This window comes from Hemiscyllium ocellatum, chromosome 3, assembly GCF_020745735.1.
Source record: "Hemiscyllium ocellatum isolate sHemOce1 chromosome 3, sHemOce1.pat.X.cur, whole genome shotgun sequence".
Classification (NCBI taxonomy): Eukaryota; Metazoa; Chordata; class Chondrichthyes; order Orectolobiformes; family Hemiscylliidae; genus Hemiscyllium; species Hemiscyllium ocellatum.
The window spans coordinates 92,473,634-92,492,680 of record NC_083403.1 but is presented as its reverse complement, the minus strand read 5'-3'; the positions used below and the strand labels follow the sequence as shown (position 1 = coordinate 92,492,680).

The 19,047-nt window shown below is 45.2% G+C and overlaps 1 protein-coding gene across 3 annotated transcripts in view; it reads left to right on the top strand.

Moving 5' to 3' along the window:
• The window catches only part of fam135a (family with sequence similarity 135 member A), a 329,943-nt gene that overhangs the window by 92,327 nt on the left and 218,569 nt on the right, over window positions 1–19,047 (top strand). For all 3 annotated transcript variants that reach the window (XM_060851940.1, XM_060851926.1, XM_060851932.1), the window contains exon 4: window positions 6,905–6,984. In XM_060851940.1, the coding sequence (XP_060707923.1) occupies window positions 6,905–6,984 (80 nt within the window). The remainder of the gene's footprint in view (window positions 1–6,904; window positions 6,985–19,047) is intronic.

The following is a 19,047-nucleotide window of genomic DNA, read 5'->3' as shown; positions in this document are numbered from 1 at the left end:
AGTAATTGGGATTAAAGACTGATAAATCCCAGGCCCAAATAACGTACATCCTAGAATACTTGAGGAAATGGCTGTAGATGTACTGGATGTATTAGTGCTCACCTTTCAAGATTTGATAGAACAGTTTCTATAGGTTGAAGGATTGTTATTGTAACCCCGTTATTTAAGAAAAAAGAAAGTTGGGAGCTATAAACTTGCTAGTTTGATATTAATAGTGGGAAAATCAGGATAGGGCAGAGTCGGCATGGATTTATAAAAGGGCTTCATGCTTGGCAATTGTAGTGGAATTATTTTTGAGGATTTAACAACTGAGTTGAGAAGGGGGAGCTAGAAGATGTAATTCATTTGAACTTGAAGAAGGCTTTTGCTTAAGTCCAACGTAAGAGATTAACATAAAATTAGAGCAGGTGACTAAGGGGGATGTACTGACATGGATAGTGAATCTGTTAGCAGACAGGAAACAGGAGGAATAAACAAGCCATTTTCTGAGTGGTAGCTAGTGACTAGTGGGATATCGCAGGGATCAGTGCTTGGACCCCAATTATTTACAAAATATATTAAAGATCTAAGTAAGGGAACTAAATGTAATATCTCCAAGTTTGCAGACAGTATAAAGCTGGTTGGGAGGGTGATATGAAGAAGATGCAGAAATGCTTCATTGTGATTTGGACAAGTTGGGTGAGTGGGAAAATTATGGCAGAGGTGATATGGTGCAGATAACTGTGAAGTTATTCACTTTGGTGGCAAAAACAGGAAGACAGATTATTATCTGAATGGGCGCTCACAGTTGCAATCCTGCATCCACACCTCCATCATCACCTCTGTCCAAGGCCCCAAAAGATTATTTCAAATCCGGTGGAGATTCTCCTGCACATCCACCCACCTCATCTATTATATCCATTGCTTTCAATGTGGTCTCATCTGCACTGGGGAGACAGGACGCCAACTCACGGAGCGGTTCAGGGAACATCTCTGGTCTGCATGCACCACACAACCCCACTGCCCTGTGGCCAACTGCTTCAACTCCCCCTCTCACTTTCAAAAGCACATGTAGATTCTGGGCCTCCTCACCATCAAATCAAAGCCACCTGCTAAATGGAGGAAGAATGCCTCCTCTTACACCTTGGGACCCTACAACCACACAGCATCAACATCAACTTCACTAGTTTCCAAATCCCCCCCCTCCCCACCTCATCCCAGATTCAACCCTCCAACATGGCACTGCCCTCTTGACCTGTCCTACCTGTCCATCTTTCTTCCCACATAACTTCCCACAGTTACTTCCCACCTTGCATTCATCTAAAGCCACCCCACCTACCTTTCCCTCAGCTCCTTTCCCCTCCACATTCCTGATGAAGGTCTTCTGCCCGAAACGCCAACTCTTCTCCTCCAGCAGCCTGAATTGCTGTACTTTTCCAGCACCACACTTTTTGACTCTGACTCTCCAGTATCTGCTGTGCTGTCTTTCTCCTGGCAATTGGTTGGGAGAGCGGGAGGTGTAACGAGACCTGGGTGTCCTTTTACATGAGTTACTCAAAGTAAATAAGCATGTGAAGAAAGCAAATAGTATGTTGGACCTTCGTAGAAGATTCAAGTACTGGAGCAGGGATGGTTGGCTACAATTATACAGGGCTTTGCTGAGACCACACCTGGAGTAGTGTGTGCCATTTTATCTGGGGAAGAATGTTTTCGTTATGGAGTGAGTGCAGTGAACGTTTACCAGATTGATTCCTGAGAAGTGGGCAGGACTGACATATGAAGTGAGATTGGATGGGTAGAACTATTTTCAAAGGAATTTGTATTTTCTAATCAACCTGTTCAGAAATATTATTACACACTTCTGGAGCAGGTGGGACTTGAATCCAAGTCTCTTGGCTCAAGGTAGGGACACTGCCCCTGAACCACAGAAGAATGGGTGTGGGGGTGGGAGCCTCATTGAAATGGATAAAATTCTAACAAGTCTAGACAGAGTAAATGCAGGAAGGATGTTCCTGATGGCTAGGCAGACCAGAACAAGAGATCACAGTTTAAGAAAATCGGACAGACCATTTAGGACAGAGATGCGGAAACATTTCTTCATCCAGAATGATGAACCTGTGGAAAAAGGCAACTTAGGTCAAAATGTTGAATGTTTTCAAGAAAGAGTTCGATATAGTTCTTCTGACCAAAAGGATCAAAAGGTGTAGGGAGAAAGTGGAAACAAGGTACTGTGTTGAATAATCAGCTATGTTCATATTGAATGCAGAGTAGGCTTGAAGGCCGAGTGTTCTGGGTCTGAGTGGGATGCTCTTGAGGGTTGGTGTGGATATGATGGGCCGAATGGTTTGCTCGATGACAGGGGCAAAGGATAACACAGGAAACTACAGATCTGTCAACTAGATCCCCCCCTTTGTCCGAAATGTCAATTTTCCTGCTCCTCAGATGCTGCCTGACCTGCTGTGCTTTTCTAGCACCACACTCTCAACTCTAATCTCTTGCATCTGGAGTCCTCACTTGTACCTTTTTGGAACATGTTATCCCTTAGTCTCCCTATTTTTTCCTTGAATGTGACCCACTGTCCTGACTCAGATTTATCCAAAAGTGTCTGCTCCCAGTCTACTCTGGCCAAATCATATATAATCTTATTCAAAGCCACGCGTGTGTGTGCGCACATCATGCGCGCACACACCTCACACACACCCACCCCTCTTATATACACACACACACACACACACACACACACACACACACACACACACACACACACACACACAATTATATATGTATATATTTTTCAGGCCCGTCTTTGTCCTTTTCAGTAACAAGCTTGAATCTACTGGTGTTGATTATTGTCTGCGAAATGGTTCCCCACTGATATTTCCACTACTTGCCTGTTTCATTACCTAAAATTAATCCATGACCACCACTTTCACATGAGGCCTTGTGAGCTCTCCTGGGTGCATTTAAAATTCTGCTCTGTATAAACCTTTCACACTCTGACTATGCCAGTTACTATTGGAAGTCAAAATTCCCTTTTATTACTGCCCTGTTACTTCTACACTTCTCTGAAATTTGGCTACAGATTTGTTCTTCTATCTCTCTTAGACTGTTAGGCTGTCTAGTATACTCCCAGCAATGTGATTGCTTGTTTGATTTTTAAGTTCTACCAATATGGCTTAATTTGAGGAATGTTCTCAGATGTCACCCCTCTTTATTGCTGTAATTGATTCCCTTGATCAATATTATGACACATCCGTCCTCTATTACCTCCTTTCCCTACACCATGAACAAATCAGCTCGCGAGGGTGCTCTTTCCATTCCATTTCAAATGCGACCCTTCCATCATTTATAGATATCACCACCCCCAAAAATAGTTTGTGTCCCAAAAATCTAAATTATTCCCTCCTGCACAATCTGTCTAACCTCTCATTATCTGGAATGACCTAACATGGCACCAGAAATAATCCAGAGATGACTTGTTCTTTCATCTACTTCTTAGCTTTCTAAATTCTGCTTTCGGGACCTCCTCCTTTCTTCTACTTTGTCATTAATACCAATAATGTACCATGTATACTGTCATGTATACTCCCTTTTCAGAATGCCCTGCAGTCATTTAGTGACATATGCTCTTCATATTTATGGCCGGATATTTCTATCTGCTTAAAATTGCCAGCTTAAGTCCTTGCTGCAAATGTGTTGCTGGTCAAAGCACAGCAGGCCAGGCAGCATCTCAGGAATAGAGAATTCGACGTTTCGAGCATAAGCCCTTCATCCGATGAAGGGCTTATGCTCGAAAGATTCCTGATGAAGGGCTTATGCTCGAAACGTCGAATTCTCTATTCCTGAGATGCTGCCTGGCCTGCTGTGCTTTGACCAGCAACACATTTACAGCTGTGATCTCCAGCATCTGCAGACCTCATTTTTTAGCTTAAGTCCTTGCCTCAACCCAGCTGCTAAAACCCTGTTCCTTGCCTTTGCTATCTCCAGATTTTGTTCTTCCAGTGCTGAACTGGCTTATCTACAATCTGGAATCTTCCATAAATGTAAGTTCATCCAAAACTCTGTTTAACTTGTTATTTATGCTGAGTTCCATTCTTTCATCCCTGATGTGTTTGCATTGGCTCCTGACCCCTACAGGTTGAATTTAAAATTCTCATCCTTGAGTTCAAATTTTTTTTGTTCTTAACCTACATTATAACCGTGTAACCTCTTCTAGTTATCCAAATGTCTGTAACCTCTATTCTTCCAATTCACGTCTCTAGTCCATTCATAACCTGAAACATTAACCAGTGACATAATGATAAATCTCTGGACTAGTAAATCAGAACTTAGGCTGATGTTCTGGGGATGAGAGTTCAAATCCTGCCATGGCAAATGGTGGCATTTGAATTAAATGTAAATCTGGAATTAATATTACCTTTAAGGCGATCATATAACCACTGGTGATTGTAAAAAGACCATTTAGTTTGCCCTTGAGGGAAATCTGTAATTTCACATGGTCTACCTTACATGCGACTCCAGAGCCATTGCATTGCAAATGACTCTTGGAGATGCAGTCACAAATGCTGGTGTGACCTGTGACACCCATGTGCCATGAATGAATGAAAACAATTCTCTGAAATGACATTGATAAACATCTATTCTTAACTGCTCTTTAGAATATACCTAAAGAAAATGGGATTAGAAAGGTCATCTGGTCTTTGGATCAGCTTGGATAAGATGGTCTGAATGACCCAGTTCTGTGCTGCATCATTTCTGCTTTTCTATGACAACACTAAGGTGAAAGGCTTTGGAAATCAGACCCAGATTTGTATTTAAATAATACATTATGGTTAGGGTTCTGAAGAAGAGTCACTACACCAGAAACGTTCTCTCCACAGATGCTGCCAGAATTTTTCCAGCAATGTCTGATTTTGTTTCTGATTTCCAGCATCTGCAGTTCTTTTTTTTTTAAATTGTGGTTAGCACTGCTGTCTTACAGCTCAAGGGACTCCAGTTCAATTCTAGCCTTGGGCTTTCTGTGTGTTTGCATGGGTTTCCTGGGGTGCTCCTGTTCTTCCTATAGTTCAAATATGTGCAGGTTAGGTGGATTGACCATATTAAAATTTGCCCTATAGTACCCAGCAGTGCGTAGGTTAGGTAAGTTAGCCATGGTATAAACCCCGTGTAGGGTTATGGAGATGGAGTAGGCAGAGTTGGATGTTCTTTAGAGACTCAGTGCAAACTCATCAGGCCGAATGGCCTTTTTCTACACTGTAGGGATTCTGTGATAATCATTTTCTTAAGTTTTTTAATGGAACTTATGAACAGTTGCATGCCATTCATCCTCTCCAGCCTGTTCCATATCCAGTTGGGCCTTAGCTGATCTGTATCTTAACTTGACATATCCATTTTGTTTCCATGATTCTTGCCAACAAAAATCCATCAATTTTTAATCAACATTTTTGGACAAGACAGTTCTACATTGTTAGTACACTTGGTTTGATGAAGATCTTTGTGTCATCATTCTGAATCATCCAGTGTTAAAGATAAGACTTTATGCCCTTGTTCAAGATTCCCCTAACCGAGGAATTGGCTTCTCCCAATCCTATCGACCGAAAGTGTTTTCTAATCATGAACATTATATATTGAATCTTAATCTGTGCAAGGAGAGCAAAGCAGTTTTCTCAAGCCCACCCTGCCCAACACAAAGGACCTGAAGTATTTCCTGACGTCGCCATTTACATTCTGGATTAGTGGTGCTGGAAGAGCACAGCAGTTCAGGCAGCATCCAAGGAGCAGTAAAATCGACGTTTTGGGCAAAAGCCCTTTACATGCCTATCTCTAATTTGAAATCGACTTCCTCCTTGTTCTGAGCCCTACCTAATCAAAGACATTCTCTTCATCTATTATTGAATTTGTTTTTCCAATTAAGCACCTCATTGCATTTTTTTAATCTTCTTTATTTAAAGAAAAACTAGCTGATATTATTGCAACAGTTGGAAAAATAAAAGTTGAAAAAAATGCAAGCAATACTCAGCAGCTCATGCAACATCTGTGGAGAAACTGGGTTATTCATTCAGGTTAATAATCTTTCGTGAAGTACTTTCATTAACCTTGCATTTTAAACCAAGAGTACAAGGGAGAAAGGAAGAATAGACTTGGGGGTAATAGTTTTTGATGAGATAGGATGAGAGGAGATGCATGTGGAGCATAAACATTGGCAGAGTCCTGTTGGGGTAAGGGTCTGTTTCCATGCTGTAAATCCTATGCCTCTCTTTGACTTTATTGTGTTCTTTTGGTTTTGCATTGATTGGCTTTTCTCTGTGATCTTGTGAACCATCTTAGGATTCTTTATTTATTTAAAATACTCTCTAATGCAAAATGTTGTGATTATATATAGTTGTACTACGGGGTGATACAATGGCTCAGTGTTAGCATTGTTGTCTCACAGAACCAGGGACCCAGATTCATTTCCAGCATTGGGTGACTATGTGGAATTGGCATAATTTCCCTGTGTCTAGGTGCTCCAATTTCTTCTCTCAGTCTAAAGATATGCAAGTTAGATGGATTGAGAGTGCTAAATTGCCCTGTAGTGTCCAGAGGTGTGCAGGCTGGCAAATTAGCCATGATAAATGCAGGATTATGGAGGAGGCTCAGTCTGGGTGGGAGGCTATTCTAAGGGTCAGTGCAGAATTGGGGAGCTGAATGGCCTCTTTCCACATGTATTCCAGAGTTAAGGATGAGAAGCCTACCAGTTGGAGTTGATTTTTAAAGGAAACGTGACAGCGTTTTTCTTCTCATCAAATTGATGAGGTTGGATTAACAAAATGGAAATTATGAAGTATTTGAAGTTAGAATTTTTCTTTAATAAGTCCGAATCATTCAACAACTATGAATCATGTACTGTCCTTTTAATATTGTATCTGTACATTTTCCTTTTTAGATTTTACCAGATTCGTGCAACGATGAAGCTGCCTCCCAGAATTCCGCACAAGATGGAGGCCAGTTTGCTGAATCCAACAGGTAGGCGGAATAGAAAGAGGCTTGAATATTTAATAACTTGAATTAGTGGCTCAAGAGTTAATGTTGGAGGGAAGGTTTTAGTTTCCTGGATTACTGGGATTATTTCTGGGGAAGTTGGGACTTGTAATAGCAGGGTTGTCTGCACCTGAACCAGGGTGAGATCAACATCCTTCTGGATGGATTTGCTAGTGCTGTTAGGAGGAATTTAAACTATTTCAGCAGGAGAAGGGACACAGTATTAGTGCAACAGGGACCTTGGCATGCTTTGGTAAACAAACCAAGACAGAAGCAGTTCCAATATGTTAGGTTTCATGGGATGAGGGTAGATGGGCCTGTACTTTAATGATAGGAGTATTATAGATAAAACCAAAGATTTAAGGGTGTGAATTGACATGTGGAATTGCAAGATTACCGTCACAGAGACATGATGTAGAGAGGGGCAGGATTGGCAGCTCAACATTCTAGGTTACGGAATCTTCAAATTCGCTGAGGTATGTAAAAACAGTTGTGGAGTATTTATGCTAGGGGATTTCAACTTCAACATGAATTGAAATAGTTGAGTTATAAAGGGTTTTGGTGGGACAAGTTTCTTGAAACATATTCAGGACAGCTTTTTATGTCAACAGATAGGAACATAAGAATGGAAATAGAGCATTCAGCCTGTTTCACAATTCACTGACATCATGGCCTAACTTTGAACCATATCCCTTTATATCTGTACTTGGCAAAATGTATCTCTGATTTAAACTTAGCAGTGATCCAGCATCTATGCTGTTTGAAGAAGAGTTCCAAACATCTACCATCCTTTGTGTATAGAAATGCATTTTAACATTTCGCCTGAATAGGCTGTCGCTAGTTCTCAGACTATGTTCTAGAATCCCCAACCTGTGGAAATACTTTATCTATCCTGTCTTTTCCTCTTAATATCTTGAAGACTTCAATCAAATCACTGCTTAACCTTTTAAATTCTAGAGAAAGCAGGACTATGATCAAGATCCCATTGTAATCTGAGGTAAACTTCTTTGCTGAGAAAGTGAGGACTACAGATGCTGGAGATCAGAGCTGAAAATGTGTTGCTGGAAAAGCGCAGCAGGTTAGGCAGCATCCAAAGCGCAGGAGAATCAACGTTTCAGGCATGAGCCCTTCTTCAGGAATGAGGAAAGTGTGTCCAGCAGGCTAAGATAAAAGGTAGGGAGGAGAGACTTGGGGGAGGGGCATTGGAAATGCGATAGGTGGAAGGAGGTCAAGGTGAGGGTGATAGGCTGGAGTGGGGGTGTGAGCGGAGAGGTCAGGAAGAAGATTGCAGGTTAGGAAGGCGGTGCTGAATTCAAGGGATTTGACTGAGACAAAGTGTGGGGGAGGGGAAATGAGGAAACTGGAGAAATCTAGGCTCATCCCTTGTGGTTGGAGGGTTCCTAAGCGGAAGATGAGGCGCTCTTCCTCCAGCCGTCGTGTTGCTATGGTCTGGCGATGGAGGAGTCCAAGGACCTGCATGTCCTTGGCGGAGTGGGAGGGGGAGTTGAAGTGTTGAGCCACGGGGTGGTTGGGGTGGTTGGTCCGGGTGTCCCAGAGGTGTTCCCTGAAACGTTCCGCAAGTAGGCAGCCTGTCTCCCCAATATAGAGGAGGCCACATCGGGTGCAGCGGATGCAGTAAATAATGTGTGTGGAGGTGCAGGTGGATTTGTGGCAGATACGGAAGGATCCCTTGGGACCTTGGGGGGAGGTATGGGCGCAAGTTTTGCATCTCTTGCGTTGCAGGGGAAGATGCCGGGAGTGGAGGTTGGGTTGGTGGAGGGTGTGGACCTGACGAGGGAGTCACGGAGGAAGTGGTCTTTTCGGAACGCTGATAGGGGAGGGGAGGGAAATATATCTCTGGTGGTGGGGTCCGTTTGGAGGTGGCGGAAATGATGACGGATGATACAATGTATGTGGAGGTTGGTGGGGTGGTAGGTGAGGACCAGTGGGGTTCTGTCCTGGTGGCGATTGGAGGGGCGGGACTCAAGGGCAGAGGAGTGGGAAGTGGAGGGCTGTAAGTTCAGAAGGTGAGAGGTTGGAGTGGGTGAGAGGGGTGGAGAAGTTGAGGTGGTTAATGTCACGGCAGCAGTTGGCTATGAAGAGATCGAGGGCGGGTAAGAGACCAGCACCGGGTTTCCAGGTGGATGGGGTGTGTTGGAGGCGGGAGAAGGGATGGAGATTGGTGTGTGGGCGGGGTTAGACTTGCGGGCAGGGGTGGAGATCGGCTTGGGGGCGAGGTTAAACTTGCAGGCGGGGTTAGACGTGCGGGCAAGCCTAACCCCGCCCCCACGCCGAATCCACCCCTGTCTGCAAGTCTAACCCCGCCCCACGCCGATCTCTGTCCCCAACCCCGCCCCCACGCCCAGCTCCAGCCCCACTGCAGGTCCTAGCTCCCAGCCCTGTCGTGTTTTCACCATCCCTCCAGACCTCCCCCTCTCTGAGCATGAAAGATCAGTCCTCAGCAGAGGCCTCACCTTCATCCCCCTACGCGCTCGGATTAACGAGTTCAACACGCGGCGAGACATCGAACAATTCTTCCGTTGCCTTCCCCTCTGCACCTACTTCTTCAACCAGGATTCTCCCCCACCCTCTGATGACCTCTTCTCCCGTCTCCAGCTCACCCCATCCACCTGGACACCCGTGCTGGCCTCTTACTCGCCCTCGATCTCTTCATAGCCAACTGCCACCGCGACATTAACCGCCTCAACCTCTCCACCCCTCTCACCCACTCCAATCTCTCACCCTCGGAATGTGCAGCACCCTACTCCCTCCGTTCCAACCCCAACCTCACTATCAAACCGGCAGACAAGGGAGGCACAGTAGTAGTTTGGCACACCGACTTTTACACCGCTGAGGCTAAACGCCAGCTCGCGGACATCTCCTCCTACTGCCCCCTTGACCATGACCACACCTCCCACCACCAAACCATCATCTCCCAGACCATCCATAACCTCATCACCTCAGAGGATCTCCTATCCAACGCCTCCAACCTCATAGTCCGACAACCACGCACCGTCTGTTTCTACCTCCTGCCCAAAATCCACAAACCTGACTGCCCCGGCCGACCCATTGTCTCAGCCTGCTCCTGCCCCACAGAACTCATCTCTGCATACCTCGACACGGTCCTGTCCCCCTTAGTCCAAGAGCTCCCCACCTACGTTCGAGACACCACCCACGCCCTCCACCTCCTCCATGATTTTCGCTTCCCCGGTCCCCAACGCCTTATCTTCACCATGGACATCCAGCCCCTGTACACCTCCATCCCCCATCACGAAGGACTCAAAGCCCTCCGCTTCTTCCTTTCCCGCCGTACTAACCAGTACCCTTCAACTGACACCCTCCTTCGACTGACTGAACTGGTCCTCACCCTGAACAACTTGATTAGATTACTTACAGTGTGGAAACAGGCCCTTTGGCCCAACAAGTCCACACCGACCCGCCGAAGCGCAACCCACCCATACCCCTACATATACCCCTTACCTAACACTACGGACAATTTAGCATGGCCAATTCACCTGACCCGCACATCTTTGGACTGTGGGAGGAAACCGGAGCACCCGGAGGAAACCCACGCAGACACTGGGAGAACGTGCAAACTCCACACAGTCAGTCACCTGAGGCGGGAATTGAACCCAGGTCCCTGGCGCTGTGAGGCAGCAGTGCTAACCACTGTGCCACCGTGCCGCCCTCGAACTTGTCTTTCCAATCCAAAAGAGTAGCCATAGGCAACCGCCTGGGCCCCAGCTATGCCTGCCTCTTCGTAAGATATGTGGAACAGTCCATCTTCCGCAGCTACACTGGCACCACCCCCCACCTTTTCCTCCGCTACATCGATGACTGTATTGGCACTGCCTCGTGCTCCCACGAGGAGGTTGAACAGTTCAACCACTTTACCAACACCTTCCACCCCGACCTCAAATTTACCAGGACCTTCTCAGACTCCTCCCTCCCCATCCTAGACCTTTCCATTTCTATCTCGGGCGACCGAATCAACACGGACATTTAATACAAACTGACCGACTCCCACAGCTACCTAGACTACACCTCCTCCCATCCTGCCCCCTGTGAAAACGCCATCCTATACTCCCAATTCCTTTGTTTCCGCCGCATCTGCTCCCAGGAGGACAAATTCCAATACCGTACAACCCAAATGGCCTCCTTCAAAGGCTGCAATTTCCCCCCAGATGTGATCGACGATGCCCTCCACAGCATCTACTCCACTTCTCGCTCCCTTGCCCTTGAGCCTTGCCCCTCCAATCGCCACCAGGACAGAACCCCACTGGTCCTCACCTACCACCCCACCAACCTCCACATACATCGTATCATCCGTCGTCATTTCCGCCACCTCCAAACGGACCCCACCACCAGAGATATATTTCCCTCCCTTCCCCTATCAGCGTTCCGAAAAGACCACTTCCTCCGTGACTCCCTTGTCAGGTCCACACACCCCCCCCACGAATCCAACCTCCACTCCCGGCACCTTCCCCTGCAACGCAAGAAATGAAAAACTTGCGCCCACACCTCCCCCCTTACTTCCCTCCAAGGCCCCAAGGGATCCTTCCATAACCACCTCAATTCACCTGCACCTCCACACACATCATTTACAGCATCTGCTGTATTTGATGTGGCCTCCTTTATATTGGGGAGACAGGTCGCCTACTTGCGGAACGTTTCAGGGAACACCTCCGGACCAACCAACCCAACCACCCCGTGGCTCAACACTTCAACTCCCCCTCCCACTCCGCCAAGGACATGCAGGTCCTTGGACTCCTCCATCACCAGACCATAGCAACACGACGGCTGGAGGAAGAGCGCCTCATCTTCAGCTTAGGAACCCTCCAACCACAAGGGATGAACCTAGATTTCTCCAGTTTCCTCATTCCACCACCCCCCCACCCCACCTTGTCTCATTTCAATCCCTCGAACTCAGCACCGCCTTCCTAACCTGCAATCTTCTTCCTGACCTCTCCGCCCCACCCCCACTCCAGCCTATCACCCTCACCTTGACATCCTTCCATCTATCGCATTTCCAACGCCCCTCCCCCAAGTCCCTCCTCCCTACCTTTTATCTTAGCCTGCTGGACACACTTTCCTCATTCCTGAAGAAGGGCTCATGCCCGAAACGTCATTCTCCTGCTCTTTGGATGCTGCCTGACCTGCTGCGCTTTTCCAGCAATACATTTTCAGCTCTAAACGTCTTCGCTGTCCAGTACACCCCCAATTTGGGTGTCATCTGCAAACTTTGTAACTATACCATTTATGCTCACATCCAAGTCATTTATATAAATGATGAAAAGTAGTGAACTCAGCATTGATCCTCGTGGCTCTCCATTGGTCACCGGCCTCCAGTCTGAAAACAATCCTCCACCACCACCCTCTGTGATGGGCCAATGGGCTGAGAAGTGGAGTTTAATTTAGATAAATATGATGTGCTGCATTTTGGGAAAGCAAATCTTAGCAGGACTTATACACTTAATGGTAAGGTCTTAGGGAGCGTTGCTGAACAAAGAGACCTTGGAGTGCAGGTTCATAGCTCATTGAAAGTGGAGTCACAGGTAGACAGGATAGCGAAGAAGGCATTTGGTTAGAACATTGAGTATAGGAATTGGGAGGTCATGTTGTGGCTGTACGGGACATTGGTTAGGCCACTGTTGGAATATTGCATGCAATTCTGGTCTCCTTCCTATCGGAAAGATGTTGTGAAACTTGAAAGTGTTCCTAAAAGATTTACAAGGATTTTGCCAGGGTTGGAGGATTTAAACTATAGGGAGAGGTTGAATAGGCTAGGGCTGTTTTCTCTGGAGCATCGAAGGCTGAGGGGTGACCTAATGGAAGTTTATAAAATCACGAGGGGCATGGATAGGATAAATAGACAAAGTCTTTTCCGTGGGGTGGGGAGTCCAGAACTAGAGGGCGTAGGTCGCGGGTGAGAGGGGAAAGATATAAAAGAGACCTAAGGGGCAACTTTTTCACGCAGAAGGTGGAGCATGTGTGGGATGGGCTGCCAGAGGAAGTGGTGGAGGCTAGTACAATTGCAACATTTAAGAGGCATTTGGATGGGTATATGAATAGGAAGGCTTTGGAGGGATATGGGCCCGGTGCTGGCAGGTGGGACTAGATTGGGTTGGGATATCTGGTCGGCACAGACGAGTTGAACTGAAGGGTATGATTTTGTGCTGTACATCTCTATGACTCTATGACTAACCTGTACAGAGGAACCTCAATTATCTGATTATCCGAAGGAGATCTCGCGCTCCTGACAGAAACATTATGTCAAAGAACTGTTTCAACCCATGTCGCGTCTTTTGTTTACAATGAACTCGCCTCACTGAAATGCAGCTGAGAACAGTCTTGGACAGTCAGGGGAGCAGGGGCACAGAAGGGGTTTGATGGTGGGTGGGTGGACGGGCGGGAGGTAGTTGGGGGTGGACGGGTGCGTGGATTGCACATGGTGGGGGGCATGCGGGGGTTGGGAGCGGGGTGGGAGCGGGCGGGGTTGGCGGTGGCTTGCACACAGTGTGCTGTTGCCTAGTCTCCTGAAAGCAGACTTCATAGAGAGCTGAGTTCAAAGTTTGTGAAAAGATTTGTAGCTCGGTGTTCGTTATTGTGGTTCTGTTCGCCGAGCTGGGAATTTGTGTTGCGGACGTTTCGTCCCCTGTCTAGGTTGACACCCTCAGTGCTTGGGAGCCTCCTGTGAAACGCTCCTGTGATCTGAGTCCCAGAGGAAATCAATTAACTGAATAATCAATTATCCGATCTAAATAGTGCTCGCCCATCTCGTTTGGATAATCCAGGTTCCTCTGTACAATCTCTCTATGTAACTTAACCCTTGAAGTCCAGATATCATTCTTGTAAACTTGCTTCCTCCAAGGGAGATAAATTCTGCCAAATTTGTGGTGCCCAGATCTGCTCAGAGTACTCCAAATGGAGTCTAAACAGGGTTTTGTACAGCTGCTGCATAACCTCGACATCCTTATATTCAATATGTTTCTTGATTATTTTTTGCACCTGTTTGTGATATTTTAAAATTGCTTATGTTGAATTTCATCTGCCACAGTTTTACCCATTCATTTAGTCTATCATTGTCCCTTCATAATTTTGTTATTATCTGCACAGTTTACTACTGCCTAACTTTGTGTATAGACGGTCCAACAATGGGTAGGACAGTGTTGGACCTAATTCTGGGGAACAAAGCTGGATAGTTTTTGAGTTGATTGTGGGAGAGCATCTTAGCAATTGCTGCCACAACACTTTATAATTTAAGTTTGTTGTGCAAAAGGGGAATAATAAAATCTTCAGAAAGGGTTTTGGTTTAGAAAGAGATAATTTTGTTGTAATATGGCAGGATCTGGCCAAAGTACACTGGAGCGACCACTGCTGGGTGAATCTGCGATAGAACGGTGTAAGAATGTTCAAAATAGAATTGTCAAGTGTACAGACCTGTCTTCGAGTAACAGAGGTCTACAGCATAAAAAAAATGCTGTCAGCCCAAGGCATACATGCTGGTTCAAAATCAACCATCCTCTAGGTGAAAAAGCTTTTCCTCACATTCCTACAAGCCATCTACCGCTTACCTAAAATCTACACTCCCTTGCCATTGATGCCACTACCAAGGAGAATGTTGACCCCTCTCAATCTCTTCTGCACTAAGGAAAACAACTTCAATCTCTGTAATCCCTCTTCAGAACTGGAACTCTCCAGTCCAAGGAACATTTTGGTCAATCTCTTCCTGCACTTTGTCCAGTGCTGTCACATCTCTCTGGTAATGTGGATTCCAGAAGTGCACCCAATACTCTTGTGTACAATTTCAACATAACCTCTTTGCTTGTGAACTATATACCTCAACTCATAAAGGCAAGTATCCCATATGGCATTTTAGCTATTTCTTCAACTTGTCCTGATAGCTTATTAGGCTGATGTGCATGTACAACAAGGTCTGTCTGGTCCTCTGTGCTTCCCAGCATTAATGTCCATTAAGCATTCATCTTGCTTTTTTTGTCTTGCCTAAGTGCATCACCTCACATTTTTTCTGGATTGAATTCCATTTGCAACCGATCAGCTCCTCTATCTAACCTATTACATTACCGTCCTAATATAAGACTGTCCTCCTCACTATTTAGCATCCTACCAATTTGAATAGCATCTGCAAACTTATTGATCAATGCTCATACAAGTCTAAATCATTTATATAAACCACAAACAGCAAGGGCTACAACTTGAGCCCTGTAGGACCACACTGGATACAGATTTCCAGCCACCTCTTAGTCATCAACCTTTGTTTCCTACCACTCAACCAATTGTGGATCCAACTTGCCTAATTTCCTTGGATCGTATAGGCTGTTGTCTTTGCTAGTCTCCCATGCGGGACCTTATAAGAAGCCTTGCATGTACTCCCAAGTAGACCATCAAAAGCATTGCCCTTGTCCACACTCCTGGTTACGTCTTTGAAAAATTTAATCAACTTGGTCAGATATAGCCTCCCCTTAACAAAACTATGCTGACTGTCCTTGACTAAACACTGCTTCTCCAATGCAGATTAGTCTGTCCCTCAGAATTGCTTCCAATAATTTCCCACCACCGATGTTAGACTGACTGGCATGTAGTTTCATTGCTTAGCCCTTGCTTCCTACTTGAAGAGTGGTACCAAATTGGCTATCCCCAGTACCTCCCCTGTAACCAGAGAGGAATTGAAAACTTAGAAGTACAGTTGAAATTTATGAACCTTTTTAACCCTGCTAGACTACTCAGAGGGGACTACTCCCCTCTGTCAATGCTAATGCATTTAATTGTATCATAAACCTTCTCCCTGATTTCTGTACACATTTTTCCTTTCACTAGTGAAAGCTGACACACAGTTTAGAGCCCCATTAAGTGAAATGTGGGAGCAACAAACCCAGCGAACCCTGGATATCTAGGAAGATTGGATAAGAAGGAACTGAGAGGTTTTTAACAGCAAGAGAAATCAACAGAGGTCATACTGGAATATAGAAAGTGCAGGAGGAAGATGAAGCAGTTAGGAGAGCAAAGAGAGGGCATGAGGAAACAGTGGTGGATAAGATTAGGGAGAATTCTAAAACATTCTGTAAGCATTTTGAGGGGAGGATGATAATCGGGGAAAGAGTACGGCATAGGAGGAACCAAGGGTGAAATCTGTGCATGGTGCTGGAGGACATTGGTAGGTTGTTGAATGAGTACTTCATATTTGTCATCACTTTGGAAAAGGATAATGTAGGTACAAAATTCCTTGAGAGACCGAGGTTCTTGAGCAATTTGATATAGGAATTGAGGAGGTGCTAGGGATTTGGCAGGATTAAAAGTGGATAAATCCTCAATTTTGGAGGCGTTGTATCCCAGGCTGCTCTGGGAGATGAGGGAGAAATTTAGAGACTCTGAGGGAAGTTTTTAATTTTCTCTCTGGCCGCAAGAGAGGTGACAGAAAACTGAAGGCAAGCCAGTGTGGTTCCATTTTTCAGGAAAGGTGGCAGTGATAAGCCAGGAAATTACAGACCTGTCTGTGCTAGGGAAGTCATTGGAGTAAATTCTGAAAGAGAGAATTAAATTTCCACTTGTCAAGGCACAAGCCTTGAAGGAAAAGACCAAAACAGAGGCTGGCCTGGTTGGGGCCCCAGAAAAAGTGAGGAGCTAACATATACAGTGATGTTAATCTTAATTATCTTTCAAAAATGCGATGTAAGAATGTGCAGCTCCTTCCAGTAATCCAGAATGAAGTCAATTTTGATTTTTTTTGTTTCAGATTTTTAAGTTCCTTCGTTGAATTTGGATGTTTCCGATAATGCTGGTATTTGTTACCTTTCCCTCGTTCTCGAAATGATCACAGTGGTGAGCTGCCTTGAGCCACTGCAGTCTGCTGAGTAAACATAAACATATCAACCCTCACGCGCTGTTAGATTTGGAGCTCAGGGATCTGTAGCAGATTGATGCAAGACTGTTGTCCTAACCCACGGGTCAGGCTTTTCAACATTTTTTTTCAACAATGTCAGCACTGCTGGCAAGGCTAGTGTTGTTGTCCCTTCTTCATTGAACTTGGGAAGTTGATAGTGAGTCATTTCCTAAAACATCTGAATTCACCTGCTACAGGTACAATCACAATGCTGATAGGAAAGAAGTACCTGAGATTGTGATCTGATAGCAGTGAAGGAACAATATATTCCTAAATTAGGATGGTGTGTGGCTTTAGATTAGATTAGATTACTTACAGTATGGAAACAGGCCCTTCGGTCCAACAAGTCTATCAATAATTTGAATGTGGCAACCAAATATAATATTTCCAAATTTATACATGATACAATGCTAAGCAGGAATATGTGTTTTAAAGAAGATGTAAACTCTTTTCTGCAAAATTTGGACAGATGTAGTGAATAGGCAAGAGCATGGTATGTGGAATCTAATGTGCAAAATTGTGAAGTTATTCCATTTCTGTAGAAAGAACACATATGCAGAGTATTTCTTAAAGGTGAGAGATTGTAAAATGTAGGTGCCCTAAGGGGACATGCTGTCCTTGCAATGGACAGCACGGTGGCACAGTGGTTAGCACTGCTGCCTGACAGCGCCAGAGACCTGGATTCAATTCCTGCCTCAGGCAACTGCTGTGTGGAGTTTGCACATTCTCCCTGTGTCTGCGTGGATTTCCTCCGGGTAGGCCCTTCGGCCCAACATGTCCACACCGCCCCACCCAGACCCAGTCCCCTTCATTTACCCCTTCACCTAACACTACGGGCAATTTAGCATGGCCAATTCATCTAACCTGCACATTTTTGGACCGTGACTGTAAATAATCTAATCTAATCTAATCTAAAGTCCACACCGACCCGCCGAAGCGCAACCCACCCATACCCCTACATTTACCCCTTCCCTAACACTACAGGCAATTTAGCATGGCTAATTCACCTGACCCGCACATCTTTGGACTGTGGGAGGAAACCGGAGCACCCGGAGTAAACCCACACAGACACGGGGAGAGCGTGCAAACTCCACAGTCAGTCACCTGAGGCGGGAATTGAACCCAGGTCTCTGGCGCCGTGAGGCAGCAGTGCTTGCCACTGTGCCGCCCATTACAACTAATGGTGTTACCATGTTATCTACATGCCTGTGTCCTTTTAGGTGGCAGAGGTCGCAGGTTTTGAAGATGCTGTTGAAGGAGTTTAATGAGTTGCTGCATCATATAGTGCACATGGCTCTTACTGTTTATTGGTGAAGGGAGTGAATGTATAGGTTGGTGAATGGAGTGCTGATCAAGCAGGTTGCTACATCCTATCTGGTGTTATGTTTCTTGGGCCTGTACTGGGGAGACCGGAAGTGAGTTACTTAGTAAAGAATTTTCAGCCTCTGACCTGTTTTTGTTGACGTAATGTATAGCTGATCTGGTTCAGTTTCAGGTCGAGGTTAACTCTATTGTGTTAATCGTGAGTGAAACAGTGGTGATAATACCACTTAATATCAAAAAGATTGCAAGAGATGGTCATTGTTTGGTATGTATGGTGTGCATGCCAACCATGATACTGTAGTCACATATGCCAGACTAGTTGTGGGCAGAAGATTTCCTTCTTCAAAGACCATCCATGAATTAGTTGAGTTTTATGGCTGCTTAACATCTTTGTGGACACTTTTACTGACACCAACTCTTTATTTCCAGATTTTTTTTTAAAGTACCCTTTTTAATTTTGTGAACATAAACAATGTCCAGTTGAAATAAATTTTCTCCAAATTGAGTATGACAAGCATGAAAGGGCATTAAAGTTATAAAATATCAAGATGAATTTGCTGTCTAACTAAATCTTAAACCCTCCTCATTCTCTTTCTGGTTTAGTTACTAATTCAGCAGTGGTGAAAATGTGCGATCTCCTTGGGCAGATTTACCCAAGTTTGTCTGTAAATTAGAGCATCGTCATACCATGTGTAGGGAGCCACGGTTTAATAAAGAATTTGAATCTCTTGTCAAGAGGAAGCAAAGGCTTATGGTAAGAAGGGACGTGAAACTCAGTTAGGACTCTTGAGAGTTACAAGTTAACCAGGAGAGACCAAAAGAGA